General features: G+C 28.4%; 2 protein-coding genes across 2 annotated transcripts; one reads left to right on the forward strand and one right to left on the reverse strand.

Moving 5' to 3' along the window:
- Positions 1-1,892: 1,892 nt before the first annotated feature.
- Positions 1,893-11,613, forward strand: LOC130674124 (clathrin interactor 1). The gene is made up of 8 exons (XM_057479381.1): positions 1,893-2,061; positions 2,306-2,403; positions 3,886-3,965; positions 4,096-4,217; positions 5,376-6,423; positions 8,381-8,500; positions 8,583-8,807; positions 8,875-11,613. Exons 2-8 carry the CDS (start codon positions 2,363-2,365, stop codon positions 8,940-8,942), a joined length of 1,704 nt encoding a protein of 567 aa, XP_057335364.1. The 5' UTR covers positions 1,893-2,061; positions 2,306-2,362; the 3' UTR covers positions 8,943-11,613.
- Positions 11,614-11,881: 268 nt separating this feature from the next.
- On the reverse strand, positions 11,882-16,923 carry LOC130674125 (nucleolar protein 56). Its single transcript, XM_057479382.1, has 2 exons — positions 16,706-16,923; positions 11,882-14,103 (listed from the first exon to the last, which is right to left on the reverse strand). The coding sequence occupies exons 1-2, from the start codon at positions 16,706-16,708 to the stop codon at positions 12,610-12,612; spliced, it is 1,497 nt and encodes a 498-aa protein (XP_057335365.1). The 5' UTR covers positions 16,709-16,923; the 3' UTR covers positions 11,882-12,609.
- Positions 16,924-20,183: the final 3,260 nt, after the last annotated feature.

Genomic DNA, 20,183 nt, shown 5'->3' on the forward strand with positions numbered 1-20,183 from the left:
ATTTCCACTCATTAAAGTGCATATATTTTTTTTCTATTACTCTTACACATTATGAAAAACACATCAATATAAAGCTGAAACACTAATAAATAATCCTGATACTTTTTTTAATTTGTCTAATATGTATTAATATAAAAAAAAGTTCATTAAAAAAAATTTATCGTGGACGTCCATTAGTCTGTGGTTCAAAAAAACGGCGTGGTACGGATATCTCGAGAACGACTTGACGAAACTACTTAATTTTTTTTTCAAAATTTTCAGAAATAAGCAAAGAAGGTTCCTTTCAAAAATCACTACTGTAGGCCTTCTCGTTTTTTTAAAAATAAATCATTACGGTTAAAACCGGCAATCTTACATGTAAACAAACACACACTGCCGCCATTTTTCATTAGGAATGTTCTCCTTATTTATTTTTTTTACTTTTATTACCGTATATTTACCATGGAAATTTCTATGGGAAAAGAGCGGGATATTCAATTTTATTCGAAATTTAAATTAAAAAAAAAAACATAACATGAGCGTTCGAGGCGTGCACTTTTGGATTTTCCAAATTTTTTTTTATTTTTATACACTTTTTCTGATTGAAACCGATTCATTCCGATTATACTCAATCGGATACCAATCGGAATTCTTAACCAGGGAGATTCGATATAATTGCAAAGTATTAATTTTATATCCAGATGAAAACCTTGTGGAATAGAATTTATTAAAAAGTATTCAATTCTCATCTTTTTCAATACCTTCCAATGAGTATTTTTAATCAGGGAAGTCAAACATTATAGGGTTTGAAATAAAAGCGCGACTTCTATGACAAAATCGCGGGATGTTTAAAAAAAATGAAATTAATTATATTTATAAGTTGAATAAAAATTCATAGCGAAAAAAATGAATTAATACTATAAAATAAATTTAATGATTAAAAATAAAATGACCGATTGATGACGTGTGCACTAGACTGATTCAAAAAAATCGACTAATTTTTTTTTTCTTCATTATATCGACAATATTGTTGGAAATGACGAAAAAAAAAATACTGTGAAAGTTTGAGCTCTTAATATTAATATTAACAACTGCCGCATCGCTATTTTCTATTTCCCATTTAAATAACATGGGAAAATTTATTTTTTAAGCTTTGGAATTTTGTAGCTCTCGGTGGGACCAATACTTTTAAATGTTCAAGACATATTCTTATGGGAAATTTTACGCTCTATAAAAAAGGTCTCTTATAATTTTTCGATATTTTTATTTCTTCAAAAGTTATTCAAAGTTAAAGTTAGATTGACGATAAATTTCTAAATTTTTTAAATTTTTTGACGCAACCATCAACTTTATCGGAAAATTTTACAGGAAATTTTTTGTAAAGCATTTTATTTTCTATTAATTATCTCAGAGAAAATTTTCGATATTTCTCACAAGTCGTAAGTTATTTGCAATTAACTGAAAATTTAATATAATTAATTTTAAGCAACAAAATTTAGATTATTTAAGAAAATTTTCAGTTAACTGCAAATAACATATGACTTAAGTGAAATATCGAAAATTTTTTCTGAGATAAGTTGTAGGAAATAAAATGCTCTATAAAAAATGTCCTTTAAAATTTTCCGATAAAGTTGATGGTTGCGTCAAAAAATTTAAAAAATGTAGAAAATTATCGTCAATCTAATTTTAACTTCGAATTACTTTCGAAGAAATATAAATATCGAAAAATTATAAGAGAACTTTTTTGTAGAGCGTAAAATTTCCCTTCACGTCCCCACTTCCTACAGCCCCGCCCGTACTGACAACATGACAGTTCAAAAATCTAGTTCCGGAAAGTAAGCACACAGATGTCGTTAGTGTATAAAATCTATATTACAATTGCTGAGTACATGTCATACATATATACATATATATAAATACATACGAAGACAAAAAAGTTAAGGACAAGATACACGAGTAAAATAATCAGCTGAAAATGGTCATACCGTAAATTCACATTACAACACACATCTTACTGACAAAACAATTATTTAAGAGCTAATTACCATCAGTTTGTTAATACAATCTAATTAATAAGTTCAAGTGCGTGCTAATAAGTTTATTTTATTATTTAAATAATAATTATTACTTAGTTATATTTTTTTTTTTCACCACAATATTGTTGATATTTTTTTCCCCCTCTTATTTTAATTCGCTTCCATTTTTCTTATCAAATTTAATTATTAATCAATCAATCAATTTTTTATTAATTATTTTTCACTCTATCATTTAATTATTTTCATTATTTATAATAGTATTTATTAATCATTTTTTTTTACTTCTCTAGGTAGGTGAGGATTTAGATAATTATCGCTATTGATAAGGAGTAATTAAATAAACAGTAATGATGAATATGTGGAAAGTTCGAGAGCTCATGGATAAGGCGTAAGTTTTTATTTTTAAAAAAATTCTTTGAGTAACGTTCTTTATGACCTTGAAAAACGTGAGCCAGTATTTTGAATTTTTTGAGGCCTTGGTATGAAAAGGGAGAGAATTTGAGAGAAAAAAATTTTTTGGAAAAAAATGAATAAAATTTTTTGAAAGTACGTGCGAGGACGAGTAAAATGAGTACCCACATCGATATGTTACGAAAAACTAATAATTAGTCGTTTTTTTTGCTAATTAATTATTTATAGTTCTGGTAATTTTTCACTTTTTATGAGACTCAGAGTATGGTCATGTGGGTACTCGTTTTACTTGCCCTCGCACGCTGGGGACTAATACGGCATTTATTTAAATTTTATTTTTGAAAAAAAAAAAAAAAAAAAAAAAAAAAAAATTCGTTTTTCAAAAAACGAATAGTATATTCTCGTTGTAGACTCAATTCTGCGTGAAACGAGTACCCACATCACTATGTTATAAAAAAGTTATAATAAGTGATGTTTTTTTTTTTCAATTAATTATTTAAAATTCTTGTAATTTTATTTTTTATCAGACTCAAAGTATAGTCATGTGGGTACTCGTTTTACTTGCCCTTGCATGCCGGTACTAATAGCTAATTTTTTTAAATTTAATTTTTTAAAAATAACAAAACCAAAAAAAAGAAAATTAAGAAATTTCTTTTTGGAAGAACTAATGATATATTAAAGTTGTAGACTCAATACTGCGTAAAATGAGTACCCACATCGATATATAATGAAAAAGTCATAAGTCATCTTTTTTGTTGATTAATTATTTATAATTCTGGTAATTGTTTATTTTTTATGGGCCTCAGAGTATAGTCATGTGGGTACTCATTCCACTTGCCCTCGCACGCTGGGTACTAATAAGGCATTCATTTAAATTACATTTTTGTAAATGAAAAAAAAAAAAAAGTTTCGAGAAAATGATGATGATATTCGTGTCGTAGATTCAATTCTGCGTAGAATGAGTACCCGCAACCCTACTTTTGCTTCTGCTAATTTTTTGATTAGTTTGTAAAATAATAATTAATCATTACAATCAACTATTTTTATATTGATTCAAATGTATTGTTGTGGGTATTCATTCTACTCGGCATGACATGCAGTAGCAAAATCCTAGACCAGAAAAACAAAATTTTCAATTAACTAAATTCATTAACTGATAATTTATTTAATGCCATATTTTTTTGTGTTAAAATGTTTTGATGTGGGCCTGAACTGCGGAAAATTAAATTATGCATCAAAATATACTACAAAACTTAAGCTTTCACGTAACTTCAAAATTACCATTATTATTATGACCTGCTCTGCATAATTATTAGCATAACTTTCTACAAGTTTAATCAATTCTACTCTTCAATTTTATCTCATAACTCAATTTCGAACAAATACGAGCAAGAGAAACATTTTTATTGAAAATTATTTATTCTTCTTTTAAAAAAAAACATTTAATTTTTATTTTCAGGACGAATGTCGTCATGAATTATACAGAAACAGAAGCCAAAGTAAGGGAGGCTACAAATGATGACGCTTGGGGACCAACAGGTAATTAATTATTTAAAAAAAAAATAATTACTTAATTGAAAACAAATAATGAAAATTTACTTGATGTTTCGATCAATTTGTGTTTTATTTATTTATTTATTTATTTATTTATTTATTGGTTGATAAACAGGTGCTATGATGCAAGAACTTGCACAGGCAACATTTACTTACGAACAATTTCCTGAAGTTATGTCAATGCTTTGGAAACGTATGTTGCAAGAAAATAAACGTAATTGGAGGCGTACCTACAAGGTAAATTTATCATATTTTTTTTTGTTTATATCTTAATATTTTTACATGACAAGGCAATACCGAGGGTATCATTAACAATTTTTTTTATTAAACTCGGTAAATAACACAGAAGTAGTTATTTTTTTTTTGTGGTTTAATTTGTATACAAAATAAGTCAAATTTTTGAATTCGTCGGAAAATTTCCGAAACTTTAAGTACCCACATCAATAAGTTTAGTCGTGGGTCGATTTTGATTAAAATTTGCAATTTTTATTAGTTGATGATTAATGGGTAGTTTGAAAATGATGATCTTTTGGGATCATAGGGTTGTGGGTACTCATTTTACAGGGAATTTTATCAACTGTAAAAATAAAGATTCCACTTTCATTTTTATTTCGAAAATTTTTTTTTTTATTTTTTTTTTTTTCGGAGTTTACTAAAATATAAAATCGAGGGTATACTGAAATTTGTGACACAATTGCCTGTAATTTGAGTACCCACATCAATAAGATTGGTCGTGTGTCGTTTTTTATTAAAATTTGCAATTTTTATTAATTGCTGATTAATGGATAATTTGAACTTGATGATTTCTTGGGATCATAGGGTTGTTGGTACTCATTTTACAGAGAATTTGAACAGCTATTGAAATAATGTATTAATTATTACTTTATTTTCGTCATTTTGAAAATTTTTGGTCAGTTTTTTTACTGGTCTATCAAAATAAAAAATCATGGGTTCATTTAAATTTCTGATACAATTATCTGTAGTTTGAGTACCCACATTCATATTTTTCAAAAAAGTACAAAATCAAACTCAAAAAAATATTTATGACTATTTTTTTTTTTTTTTTTTTTTTTTTTTTTTTTTTTTTCAAAATTAAATATACTATTGGCTAGAAAATGTAATACCGAGTAAAATGAGTACCCGCATCTATATTTTTAATTCAAATATCAAAAATTTCAAAATGGTCGATGTAATTAACGAATTAATTAATTACCAATAACTTCATCAGAACACATCGATGTTGGTACTCATTTAACTCGCCATGGCGAGCTCTTAAAGAGTATCTCGGTCACTTTTAAAAAAAAATTATTCCCTACCCAAAAATTACCAAAAACGTCCGCTTCGTTTTCCCAAATTTTTAGAATAGAAATCCATAATAAATGTTTTTCTATCTAGAGTCTCCTGTTGCTGAACTATTTAGTACGCAATGGGTCCGAGCGGGTAGTGACGTCATCTCGTGAGCATATTTATGACCTTCGGTCTCTGGAAAACTACACATTCGTCGACGAGATCGGCAAAGATCAGGGTATTAATGTACGGCATAAAGTGAGAGAATTGATAGAATTTATTCAGGACGACGATAAATTGAGGGACGAGCGTAAAAAAGCCAAGAAAAATAAAGATAAATATGTTGGGATGTCAAGCGACGCGATGGGAATGAATTTCCCTTCGGGTGACCGGTGGTCCGATAACCCAAAATGGCAGACTAATAAACAAAATGACACCCCGACTTCAGCTTACAACGACTGGGGCGACACCAGGCGGAATTACGACGACACCAATAATTCAGATGATGGAGAGCGCGAAGATTCGGATAACGATAATAATGTCAACAATTCGCGGTCGCCAAAAAAAAATGATAACGTAAATAAAGATTTACGTGAGTCATTGGATACTTTAGATAAAATAAGAAAATTGACGGCCACAAATGTTTCGACTGGAGCGACAAATAATTCTCCAAGTCGTACTCGTCAACTAAAAAAAGTTGATCTGGGTGCGGCTGCGCACTATGGTCGTGATATTATTAACGATAACAAAAAGGACAAAGATAAAGATAAAATAAAAGATAAAGATAAGGTTAAGGATAATGATATTGTCAATGTGGATAATAATAAAATTAGTAGTGAGAAAAGTAAAAATATATTTAATGATATTTTTGACTCGCAAAACAACGGAGGTTATGACGATGACTTTAATCCGAGAGACAGCGCTGAAAGCGGGAAAAATTTGAACTTTGATTTCAATGCGACGTTTGATAAACAGGGGAAGGAAGAGGTTAAGACTGGAGGTAATGGTACGGATGAGTTTGCGGACTTTACCTCGGCGTTCAATTCGGGAGTTACGATAGACAACTGGGCGGCGGGACCAACGGTAACGGCAGGAGATACGACGGGTGATTTGTTCGGGAACAATGCGGTTACGAGGAGCAACAATAATAATACTGGTAAGTTTTTTTTATGTTTTGCGATATTTGAAGTTAAAAAATTTATAATGGAAGGTTTATATCGATATATCGAAGATTATTATCGATATATCAAAAGTTTATATCGATATATCGAAAGTTCATATCGATATATCGAAGGCCAATATCGATGCATCGACGATTGATGTGAATATATCGAAGATCATTATCGATATATCGAAAGTTTATATCGATATAACGAAGGTCAATATCGATACATCGACGGTTGATGTGAATATATCGAAGATTATTATCGATATATCGAAGATTATGATCGATATATCGAAAGTTTATATCGATATATCAAAGATCATTATCGACATATCGATATGAACTTTCGATATTTCAACGATTGATGTCAATATATCGAAGATTATTATCGATATACCGAAAGTTTATATCGATATATCGACGGTCAATATCGATATTTCGACGATTGATGTCAATATATCGAAGATTATTGTTGATATATCGAAGATTGATACGGATATATCAAAGATTAATATCAATATATCAAAGAATAATATCGATACATCGAAGATTATTATTGATATATCGAGACTTTATATCGATATATCGAAGGTCAATATCGATATATCGACGGTTGATGTCATTGTAACTCAATGTCAATGTATCAAATATTTACATCGATATATCGTAGATTGATATCGATATATTAGAGATTGATATCGATATATTGAAGTTTTGTATCGATTACTCGGAGTTTAATATTGACAAAATTTACAGTCGATGTAGTAAATCTCAAAATTCAGTCGAAAAAATGTCGAAACTTAATTCAGTTTATCAAAATATTATATCGAAGTTAAAAATCAATATATTTAAGTTTGAATTTAATATTATCGGAATTTGAAATCGAAATTCTAAATCGATAGATCTAAATGATATTTTGATATATAAATGTTCTGTACCGATATATCGGAGTTTTAAATCGATGTAGTGAAGCTTTAATTCACCATTGTTAGACTTCGATATTAAAATTCGAATTCCCAGTATCGAAGAATAAAATCGATGTATCTTTATATCGAATTTGGACTTCGATACATCAAATTTTCAATCGATACATTGACTTTTGACTCCGATAAATCGAATTTTGAATTGATATATAATGTCAAATATATATATTGAATTTTATATTGATATGTCGAACTAGAACTTCCACGTATCGAATAACAATAATTGTAAATCGAATTTTGAATCGATATGTCGAATAAGAACGTCGATATATCAAATAAGAAAGTCGATATATCGAATAAGAACGTCGATATATTGAACTTCGAATCGATATCTCGAATTAGAACTTCCACATATCGAATTAGAACATCGATGTATCGAATAACAGTTTCGTAAATCGAATTTTGATACGATACATAGAATTACACTGTCGATACATCGAAAGAAAGCGTCAATATATCGAACTGTGAATCGATATCTCGAATTAGTACTTCCACGTATCGAATTAGAACATCGATGTACCGAATTACAATTTCGTAAATCGAATTTTAAATCGATATATCAAATAAGAACGTCGACATATCAAAGAAAAAAGTCGATATATCGAATAAGAACGTCAATATATCGAACTTCGAATCGATATCTCGAATTAGAACTTCCACATATCGAATTAGAACATCGATGTATCGAATAACAGTTTCGTAAATCGAATTTTGGTACGATACATCGAATTACACTGTCGATACATCGAAAGAGAGCGTCGATATATCGAACTGCGAATCGATATCTCGAATTAGAACTTCCACGTATCGAATTAGAACATCGATGTATCGAATTACAATTTTGTAATCGAATTTAAAATATATCAAATAAGAACGTCGATATATCGAACTTCAAATCGATATCTCGAACTTCAAATCGATATATCGAACTTTTTTTTATAAAAATTTTTTTTTCTCTTCTACAGGATTATCAACAGATTTATTATCAGATTTTGACGGATTTAATTCATTTACCAATAATTCACAACAAAACGTCAATATTTTTAATAATTCTACACTTGACAACAGTGCCAATTTATTGTCATGTAAGTTACCACCCATTAACCCTACAATTCATTCACTTTATCATCGGATAACCATAGATATTAACAAAGAATCCTTCCCTAGGTACAAACAATACCGGATTTTTATCTCCAATACCAATGAATAGTAGAACAAACGATTTGTTGACAACCTCATCAGCAACGACACCATCGCAAATCGGATCGACGTGGGCCGGCGCTGGGTTAAAAATTGACTTAGACAATTTAATGGGCAATAAAAATAAACCTTCTGGTCCAGCGCCTACTATGAATCAATTAGCATCTACAAGTCCCCAACATCAACCACTTCGTAAGTATTGAATTTTTTTTTTTCTATTTTCAAAATTATAATTAAAATTTAATTAATAATTTCTCAGAATCAACATTGAGAATGCAGTCAATAGGAAACCAACAAAATCCAAATACTTTCCCTTCGTTCCTTTGAGTATAATTTTTTTTTTTTTTAATAAATTTTTTTTGAAAATTTTTTTTAAGTATAAATAAGTATTAAGTTTTGCAGCTAAAAATGTCTTTTACGATATTAGAAAATAAAGAATTTTTTTTTTTTATAAAATATAATTAATAATAAAAAGACAATACCGTAAGCTTCCGAAACGAATTTAAGTGAAATATGAAAATTCATTTACGTTAAATGTTATTGTTGTAATTTGTAATTTTTTAATTTTAAAAAATAAATCGTCTAGTGGGCTAGAGAATGCGATGCTGAGTGAAATGAGTACCCACATCGATATTTTCGGACGCGGTGCAAATTAATGATAATTAAGATGATTAATTAATTAAGGGCAGAGAGAGAAAATGTTTATAGGAGCATAGGGTTGTTGGTACTCATTTAACGTGGAATTTTATCACGAATTCAAATTTCAAATTTAAAAAAAAAAAAATTCGAATTTTGAATTAATAAATTTTTTATTTTTTCTTTTTATACAAAAATTTTCGTAGGGTTAAATTTGTAGTAAAATTTCCTGTCGTTTGAGTACCCACATCGATATATTTAAAAAAAGTGCACGCAATTAAAAATTATTAACATATAATTGATTAATTAATAACTAGATTCATCGCAGGAAGCTGTGGTTTAAATCCAGGGTTGTTGGTACTCATTTTACGCGAAATTTCATCGACTTTCCGAGTATAATTTTTATTTTACAAAATTTTCAATTTCAAAAAAATTATGGCCCATTTTTCTACCCATCGTTTTTTTTTTTTTTATGATAATCGGCTCTAGTCCTAGACGAAGCGGATTATAATAATCGATTTCGTGTTTTTGAAAGGTTTTTTTATTAGAAACGAAAAATTAAAATCATTCCAAATATTAAAAATGCAATAATTAATAAAAATAATTTTGTTTAAGTTTTTTTATTTTAATCATTCCAAAAATAACAAAGATTGATTATCGATATTATAAATAAATATATATAAATGTAAATTACACGGATATATAGCTAATTAGCAAGAAAATAATTAATGGTATGTAAAATGAATTAATAGATTGAATTAATAAGTCAAAAGAATAAATAAAAGGAAACAATATTAATAAAAACATCACTTGTTAATAAAAAAAAAAAAACATATCTGTACAATATTTCATATAACAATTAGTTAATTTGTTAATTAATTGACTGTATTAAATTGCTAAGCAATAAAATCACTGATAAGTTAAAGAAGTATATTTATAATTACTAATTAATTGAAAGAAAAATAAGTTAGAGATAAAAATTCATCGGTTGTCTGCGTTAAAGAAAAGTTAATTAGTATTAATTATTAGGTAGAGTAAAAAATTTTTTATTCGATATATCGAAATTTGAATCACTATCAAAATTTGTATTTCGATAAATTGAGACTTGATGAACTTACGATCGATGTATCCAAACTTATAATCGATATATCGAAATTTACAATCGATATATCGAAATTTACAATCGATGTATCGAAATTTGCAATCGATATATCGAAATTTTCAATCGATATATTGAGATTTGTAATTCAATACATCGAACTTTGATATTCAATACATCAGTTCTTAAATCGATTAATCGAAACTCAGATCGATAAATCGAAGTATGTAATTGAATATATCGAAACTTGTAATGATTTGATTTATCAAATCTTCACTTGATTTACTGAACTTTAAATTCGATATATAAAAATTCGAATCGATTTATCGAAATTTGGATCGATCGATTTAAATTTTTTGTTCGATATATCGAAATTGGAATCACTATCAAAATTTTTTTTTCGATAAACTGATACTTTAATATATTATCCCAATTCGTATTCGGATAAATTGTTAATCTTACAATCGATGTATCAAAACTTATAATCGATATATTGAAATTTACAATCGATCTATCGAAACTTTATCAAAATATTGAGATTTGTAAACCAATATATCGAACTTTGATATTCGATACATCGATACTGAGAAACTTAGATCGATAAATCGAAGCCCGAAATTTGACATATCGAAACTCGTAATTCGATTGATTAAAACTCGATTTGATCAATCGAATCTTAAATTTGATTTATAAAAACTCGAATCCATTTGTCGAAACTTCGATCCATAGATCGAAGTCTGTATTCAATATATATCGGAACTTCTTAGTTGATTTATCAAAACTTTATCAAAATATTCGATTCATCGAACCTTATATTCGATGTATAAAATCTCGAATCGATTTATCGTAATTTGTATTTCAATATATCGAAACTCGAATTGATTTTTCGATAGCTGTATTTCAAGGATTCATAGTCTCGATTCGAACTTTTGGTTCGATATATCGAAATTAGGATCGATATGTATTGAAATTTTAATCGATAAAAGTAAAAATATATATTTTGGAATTTTTAATTAAATATATCGAATCATAAATTTGATATATCGAACTTTTAATCGATGTAACGAAATCGATTTATTGAAATTTCAAGTTCGATGTATATTGAAACTGAACTAAAGAAATCGGAATAAAAATTTAATAGATCGAAACTTGAATCGATGTATCGAAATGTGAATCTATAAATCGATGTATTGAAATGTGATTCGATAAATCGGTATATCGAAACGTGATTCGATAAATCGATATGTGATTTGATAAATCGATACATCGAAATGTGATTCGATAAATCGATATATCGAAATTTTATTTAAAGTAAAAAATGTTAACCATTACAAATTGTTAATTAATTTAAGCAGGATAATTTTTAATCATTTTGTCTTTATTATAATTATCATTTTTTTAGATGTACATATGCGATAATTAATGCATTTGATAATGAATAATTATATAATTGTACATTGATATTAAAAAAATCTATAAAGATAAAATTAACAACTAATAGTAATTAATTAATTATAGTAATGATTAATACATTTATAATAAATTTTTTTGCCGTTTTTTTTTGTTTATTATTATGATTATTATACAAAAAAAAGAAAATGTTTATGTCAATTGTTTATACATATATATTTTAATTATTATTAATTAAATGCTCATTTGGTGCTGGTATAAAATAATCCATAAAATTTTTATTTTCATCCTCTCCCAAATTATAATTAATTAAAATAATAATTACTACAAGTTTATAATTCTTAAAGTTAAGTACACGTTGTTGGTACTCTTTCCACCGGAAATTTAATTCTCTACAACTTTTGTCTCTTTGAAAAATTTCCTAAACCCAATACTTTAGAAGATACTAACTACCACTCATTTTTCAAAATTCATTAAATCAATTAATCAATTATATCTTCTAAGGAATCAATCCTACCGTTTTTTTATCTCAGTAAAAAATTGTTGGAAATCAAATTTCCTTTCAAACGAGTACCAACAACCCCTACTTATCTCCAAATTTTCAAAATATCCAAACTCAAAATCAAAAAAATTTTTGACATACGTAAAATCAAATTTCTCTCAATCTTCTGAAAACTTTCCTCACATTAATATTTCAAAATCTAAAAAAAAAAAAATTTGATTCCAAATCGTAACTTCCAAAAAATCGATCCCACGAAAATTTCCAAAGAATAAAAAAAGATCTAAAATCAAATTTCCTCTCAAACGAGTACCAACAACATATATCTATTCCCAAAAAAATAAACGACCCTACTCAGCTTCGCTCTTCTTCTTCTTCTTTTTCTTCTTCTTAACTTCTCCATTTTCCCCATTCTCCCCTCCATTGGCCCCATTGACATTTTCCTCAGGTTCCGGCTCAGGCTCATCAGCTTTCCTTTTCTTTCCCTTCTTCTTCTTCTTCTTCCCCTCCACCTCTCCCTCAACCCCCTCCCCATTAATCGCCTCCTCAAAATTAATCGCCGCCTCAGCGAGCGCTTCCTTCATAACCTCAATATTTTTCTTCGGCACGTCCCCAGTTTCGTAAAACTTGAGCCTGTCCTCCACCTGCTGCCTCAACTTCTCTCCAAAAATACTAGATGGCGTGTCAGTGAAACAATCGATTCTCGAAGCAATGCTGCATTTATTGGCCAAATATCTCGAAATTCTCCCCTTGTTTTTAGCCCCCGCCCTGCCAATGAAAGTCGAGTGGAACAGCAGCCCATACTTGGGAGTATTTCCCTTAGTCTTCAAAGCTCTAAAGAGCGCCTTCTCAGCCCCCAAAATCTGGACAGTCGAGGCCGGATATTTCGCCAAATTAGTGAGCGAGCCCGCATGCGCAATAAGTCGGGCCCCGACTTGGTCGCCAATGAGCGTCGCCAGATTCGGAGCGACGCTGGCCATTTTCGTGCGCAAATACTCAGCCAATTGCTTGCGGTAATCAGCGAGTGCTATTACGCGACTGGCGAACATCTCGATGTTTATCAAATCGATTGGGGAAATGTCCATTCCCATTGAGGATTTAGACGCGTCGATTATCGCTTGTGCTTTCGCGCTGTCCATCACGATTTCTTCGAGTTCCGGAAGTTTGTCGTCGCTCAATAGCTTCCGGTTCTTTACGAATTTAGTGACGCGTGCGTACATGTAACTCTCGGGTACGATTTTAATCAATTCTGGGAAATGGTACGAGTACCATTCGCGAATCCGCATACTGAAAGTGTTCACGTCCTTGTCCAGTTGGTCCAGGAGAGCGATACTTTGGATGATCATGTTGTCGACCCGGTTGACATTGAACTTTACCTTCGCACGGGAGTACGAGTGACCGAGACCCAGTTGCGCGACGCCGGTACTCTGGGGGGTGAGACCTTTGACGAGGCGGGAAAAGTGGAAACGAATTCCGCGGATTATCTCAGGAATCGCGCCGGTGTGGTCGCATTTTATGGACAATGCCTCGGTTATGGAAGCGCTCAGCTTTGGGTCCGCGGTTCCCAGGGTTATTTTTGATGAAATTTTCGGCGGCAATGCGGTGTCGAGGAAAAGTTTCAAATCTTCGGGAAGAAGTCCTTCGGAGATGGCGTTGATTGACTCGAGGGCGGTCAAGGCTGATTTAAAGGGCGTGAAGTTTATGAGTTTTACGATTGAGTTGAAGCGGGAGAGGTCTGTCACTGAGGCTTCCACTTGGGGAAGCAGCATTCCTACTTCTTCGAACTCGGAGACGGAGAAGAGCGCGTAGCCTGCTGCGTGCTCGTACAAGACGTATAGGCGACTCTGGAAGTAAAAAAATATTTTAGTGACTGGGTTGTGGGTACTCTTTCGAGAGGGAATTTTGTTTTTTATAAGACTGTGATTTTTGAATTTTGAAAAAAAAATTTTGGATTTTGAGTTTCTTATTTCGTTTAGGAGAAATTTGACGTTTTTTTTTTTTTTTACAGCGATTTGGTGATTTTGATGACTATGGTGTTTATTTTTGGAAGATTTTCAAAATTTGGATTTTTATTTTTTAATGGGGAATTAGAGATCATGTAGCTGTGGGAGTATGGTCATGTGGGTACTCTTTCGAGAGGGAATTTTGTTTTTTATAAGACTGTGATAATTTGAATTTTGAAAAAAAAAATTTGGATATTGAGTTTTTGATTTTGATTGGGAGAAATTTGACGGTTTTTTTTTTTTACAGCGATTTGGTGATTTTGATGACTATGGTGTTTATTTTTGGAAGATTTTCAAAATTTGGATTTTTATTTTTTAATGGGGAATTAGAGATCATGTAGCTGTGGGAGTATGGTCATGTGGGTACTCTTTCGAGAGGGAATTTTGTTTTTTATAAGACTGTGATAATTTGAATTTTGAAAAAAAAAATTTGGATATTGAGTTTTTGATTTTGATTGGGAGAAATTTGACGGTTTTTTTTTTTTACAGCGATTTGGTGATTTTGATGACTATGGTGTTTATTTTTGGAAGATTTTCAAAATTTGGATTTTTATTTTTTAATGGGGAATTAGAGATCATGTAGCTGTGGGAGTATGGTCATGTGGGTACTCTTTCGAGAGGGAATTTTGTTTTTTATAAGACTGTGATTTTTGAATTTTGAAAAAAAAATTTTGGATTTTGAGTTTCTTATTTCGTTTAGGAGAAATTTGACGGTTTTTTTTTTTACAGCGATTTGGTGATTTTGATGACTATGGTGTTTATTTTTGGAAGATTTTCAAAATTTGGATTTTTATTTTTGAGTGGGGAATTAGAGATCATGTAGCTGTGGGAGTATGGTCATGTGGGTACTCTTTCGAGAGGGAATTTTATTTTTTATAAGACTGTGATTTTTGAATTTTAAATTTTGAAAAAAAAAAAAAAAAAAATTAGATTTAAAATTTTTTATTTTGATGGGGAGAAATTTGACTGGGGGTGTGGGGACTTCTTTGGAAAGCAATTTGGTGATTTTTGAAATTATAGTTTCGATTTTTGGGAAATTTTCAAAATTTGAATTGTTTATTTGTGAGTAGAGAATTCAAAATTGTGTAGTTATGGGAGTATGGTCATGTGGGTACTCTTTTGAGAGGGAATTTTGTTTTTTATAAGACTGTGATTTTTGAATTTTAAATTTTGAAAAAAAAATTTGGTTTTTGATTGAGAGAAATTTTACTGAGGGTGTAAATTCTTGTTTTGAAAGCGATTTGATGATTTCCAAAACTACGGTTTTGTTTTTTGGAAAATTGTCAAAATTTGAATGTTAGTTTTGAGTTAAGAATTTTAGATTATGTACTTATGGGAGCATGGTCATGTGAGTACTCGTTCGAGAGGAAATTTAATAAACTACAAAATTAGGGCGTTGAATTACTAAAAATATTTTTTTCAAAGAATCAAAATTTTTACTATTCTCCATAGAGGTTTCAAAAAATTTGAATACATCATATGAGTAATTATTCAAACAAGAATTTATTTTTCTGAAGCCGTGCATTGTTAATTTGGAAGAAAATAGAATTTCAAAAATTTTAATCTTTAGTTTTACCCTCAAATTAAAAAATTGCTTTATTACGCAAATATAGTTATGTGGGTACTTGTTTTAACTGAGATTGAATTACCTACAAGTCTAAGCCATCAAAAAAAAATAAATCAAAATTTCAAATTCAAAAATTAAAAAAATCAAAGTATATTATCATAGTCATGTGGGTACTCATTCAAACGGAAATTCATTTCCCTACTTTGCGTTATCATTAAAATAAAAAAAATCAAAATTTTCATTTTTTTCGAAATTTATAAAATCACCATTTTCTCCAATCATAGTCATGTGGGTACTCATTCAAGAGGAAATTTAATTACTAACAAAACCGTGTCCTCACTTCTAACCCTAACTTTTAATATCACAAAATCAATAACACCAACTCCCTCACATTATTGATTTTCCCTCAGACTTGCGTATGGGCATGTGGGTACTCATTCCAAAAGACTTTTAAAATCCTCATCATTTTCCCAATTAATTTTTCAAAAAAATATTTTTCAAAAAAAAAAAAAAATTTTTTTTTTTTTTTTTTTTTTTCAATTCACTGTCGAAAAACTACAAAAATTATTTACAAAAAAAAACTGAAATTGATATGAACCTCATGCTAACAAACAATTAGAAACTTTTGGACTTTTTTTCCAACAAATTATCAATTTAAAAATAAAAAATATGCACATGTAGAAAATTAAAAAAACTTCGGGTGGAAATTTTCTAAATATTTATTTTTCGAGATTCATTAAAAAAAAAAAATAAAAAAATTATCCGACGTCAGTTAACTTTAGTTTCATAAAATTGATTGAAAGACTTTCCAAAATTTAATTTATGATTAATAATAAAAATAAGAAATAATTTTAGGGTTAGAAAAAAAAAACTTACCATCGTTGGAACTGCAGTTGACGAAGTAATTAAATAACAATTAATTATTTAAATTAATAAAATATATAATAATATTTTATATAAATAGTTAATCACATTGATAACTACTAATAGTTAATAACAAAAGTAATTATTAAATTAATAATTCGGCACATGCGGTGCATGTGCTCTCTAAATAAAACACACGCTCGCAATTTTAACACGCGTCTATCTTTCCGGAAGTCCGTCTCCGTGAAATCCTACTGCGCAGGCGCGGAAAATTGAAAAAATAAATTTAATTCAAATTTGTGCTGCTGGCGGCGCCGCCTGTAGTTTTTGAATTTCCCTCCATCGTCGCTAGTCAACTGTCAAATAAAAATGGCGCGCGCTTACATTGCGGAGGTGAAATCGACTTTTTGTGTAATTGTTTGACGTTAATTAAATATAATGTATGAGATATTAAAACTAATTAAGTGATTAATCAATCAATTTAATTATTTTTTATCACCGTGAAGTTAACCGACACCCGCCATTTTAAAAATGAAAAAGCTTATAACTTTAGAAAAAAAAAAAATTTTCAAATTTAAAAAAAATGCTCGTGTAGATTTTTCAATTTTCTAGACGAGTATTTTTATAAAAAGATCAAAAAATAAATACTCGAGGTACAATTTGAAACTAAATTTTAAGATTACTTATTTTGTATTCAAAAAGTTTTACAAACCTCATTACTTTTTGATTTTTATATATAATTTTTCGAAATCTAGACGAGTATTTTTTTTATTCTTCACTTTTCCAATTTTTTAATCTGGAAATTAACCGTTTTCGAATAAAATGTCTTGTAATTTAAAAGAAAACAAAAATTTTGAAATTTCGAAAAAATACTCGTGTAGAGTTTTCAATTTTCTAAACGAGTATTTTTTTTAAACGATCAAAAATACTCGAATTGTTATTTTAAATAAAAATTAATTAATAAAAATATCAATTATAATTTTTTTTTTATATTATATTTTTCAAATTATTAAAATAATTATAACTCGGACTTTAGCGACTTGACTCGTAGGACATCAAAAATGTTGATAGAAATTTTATAGGAAATTTTATTTCCTTCGAAAAAAGTCCTACGAGTCAAGTCGCTAAAGTCCGAGTTATAATTATTTTAATAATTTGAAAAATATAATATAAAAAAAAAATTATAATTGATATTTTTATTAATTAATTTTTATTTAAAATAATAATTCGAGTATTTCTGATCGTTTAAAACAAATACTCGTTTAGGAAATTGAAAACTCTACACGAGTATTTTTTCGAAATTTCAAAATTTTTGTTTTCTTTTAAATTACAAGACATTTTATTCGAAAACGGTTAATTTCCAGATTAAAAAATTGGAAAAGTTAAGAATAAAAAAAATACTCGTCTAGATTTCGAAAAATTATATATAAAAATCAAAAAGTAATGAGGTTTGTAAAACTTTTTGAATACAAAATAAGTAATCTTAAAATTTAGTTTCAAATTGTACCTCGAGTATTTATTTTTTGATCTTTTTATAAAAATACTCGTCTAGAAAATTGAAAAATCTACACGAGCATTTTTTTTAAATTTGAAAATTTTTTTTTTTCTAAAGTTATAAGCTTTTTCATTTTTAAAATGGCGGGTGTCGGCTAACTTCACGATCAATATTTTTTGTGTAAGTGATTAATTATTGAGTGAAGTGATTAAATTTTTTTGCCGCTCGTCTGCTGAGAATTAAAAATTCGAGTGAGTTTTTAAAACTTTTATATAATTCGCTTAAAATTAATTAAAACTAGAAGGCTGGTATGAGATCAAAATTTTTATTCAAGGGTTCGATGGAAAATTTGAGAAATTTAAAATTTTTTGTATAGGGATCGGGAAAGAATTTGGGTTTTAATTTTGAAATAAAATTATGAGTTAAAAATATATGAAAATATATATATTTGGCAGTAAAATTGTAGATTGAAGTATGGAAAATTTAATGAGAAGAAAATAAAATTTTTTTAGTTGATAATTAATTGGAAGATTTGAGGAAAAATTAGAAATTTTCTTTTATTGGGATTGGGAGAGGATTTGAATTTGAATTTCGAAATATAAAATTATGACTGAAAAGTTTGTGGAAAGATATAAAGTTGGTAGTAAAATTAAAGCTTGAAGTCTAAGGAATTGAATGAGCGCAAAAACAATATTCTAGGACCCATGGTTTTAAAGTTATGGCTAAAAAACCATGAGTACTTTTTTTGATTTTTATATGATACTGAAATTAGTAGACTAATAATTTTTGGATTTTTAAAAAAATCAATAAATTTAAAAAAATAATATTTGGAAAAAATCCACCTGCAGTTTTTTAAATTTAACTGTCGAAAAAAAATTTTCAAATTTTCTTAAATGTCTGCCGACTATGATACTGAAGTTAGCCGGCGACTAATAATTTTTGGATTCGTTTTTGAACAATAAATTATAAAAAAAAAAAATATTGAAAAATATGCACCTGTAGTTTTTTAAATTTTCTGCATGTGCATATTTTTAGTTTTTGATTTTTTGTAATTGATTTGATGAAAAAAAAATAAAAAAAATACGTGAGTGTCTGTTGACTTCAGGTCTATTATTTTTTAAATTTTTTTCAAAACGATAAATTATAAAAAAAAATTTTTTGAAAAATTGCACCTACAGCTTTTTTAATTTTCTACATGTGCATTTTTTTTGTTTATTTTTTTTCATGATTAATTTGTTAAAAAAAAACCCTAAAAGTTTTAATTGTCTGCAAACTATGATCCTGAAGTTAACAGACAATTTATAATTTTAGGAATTTTTTTTGCAACAAATTTATGAAAAAAAAAAAAAACTAAAAAAATGCACATGTAGAAAATTAAAAAAACTATATGTGCAATTTTTCAAAATATTTTTTTTTTTATGTTTTATCATCTAAAAAAAAAATCCAAAAATTATTAGACGTCTGCTAACTTCAGTATCATCTGCAAACTGCAGGATAATATTTTTTTTATATGAATGTTGGAGAGGTTTGAAAATTTTTTAGATTTTTAAATAAAAAAAAATAAAAATAAACAAAATGCACACTGAGGTAATCAAATAATTAGTGTGCATTTTTTTTTCTTTATTTTAAAATCTAATTTTATGATACTGAAGTTAGCAGACGTCTAGTAATTTTTGAATTTTTTTTCGGACGATAAACCATAGGAAAAAAAAATATTTTAAAAAATTGTACCTGCAGTATTAAAAATTTTCTACAAGTGCATAATTTCATTTTATTTTTTTGCATTTGATTTTTTGAAAAACAAAATTTCTAAAAATTTCAAATGTCTGCTAACTTCAGGGTCATCGAATTTTCATTAATTCATTCAATTAAAATTTTAAAAAAATTAAATTTTGACTTCTAAAAATTTAATGGTTTTTTAATTATAGAAATTTTGAGAAAAAAATTTTTTATTGAGAAAAAAAAAATTTTACAAATTTTTATGAATAATTCTTA

The sequence above is a fragment of the Microplitis mediator genome, chromosome 9 (genome assembly GCF_029852145.1).
Source record: "Microplitis mediator isolate UGA2020A chromosome 9, iyMicMedi2.1, whole genome shotgun sequence".
Taxonomy (NCBI): domain Eukaryota; kingdom Metazoa; phylum Arthropoda; class Insecta; order Hymenoptera; family Braconidae; genus Microplitis; species Microplitis mediator.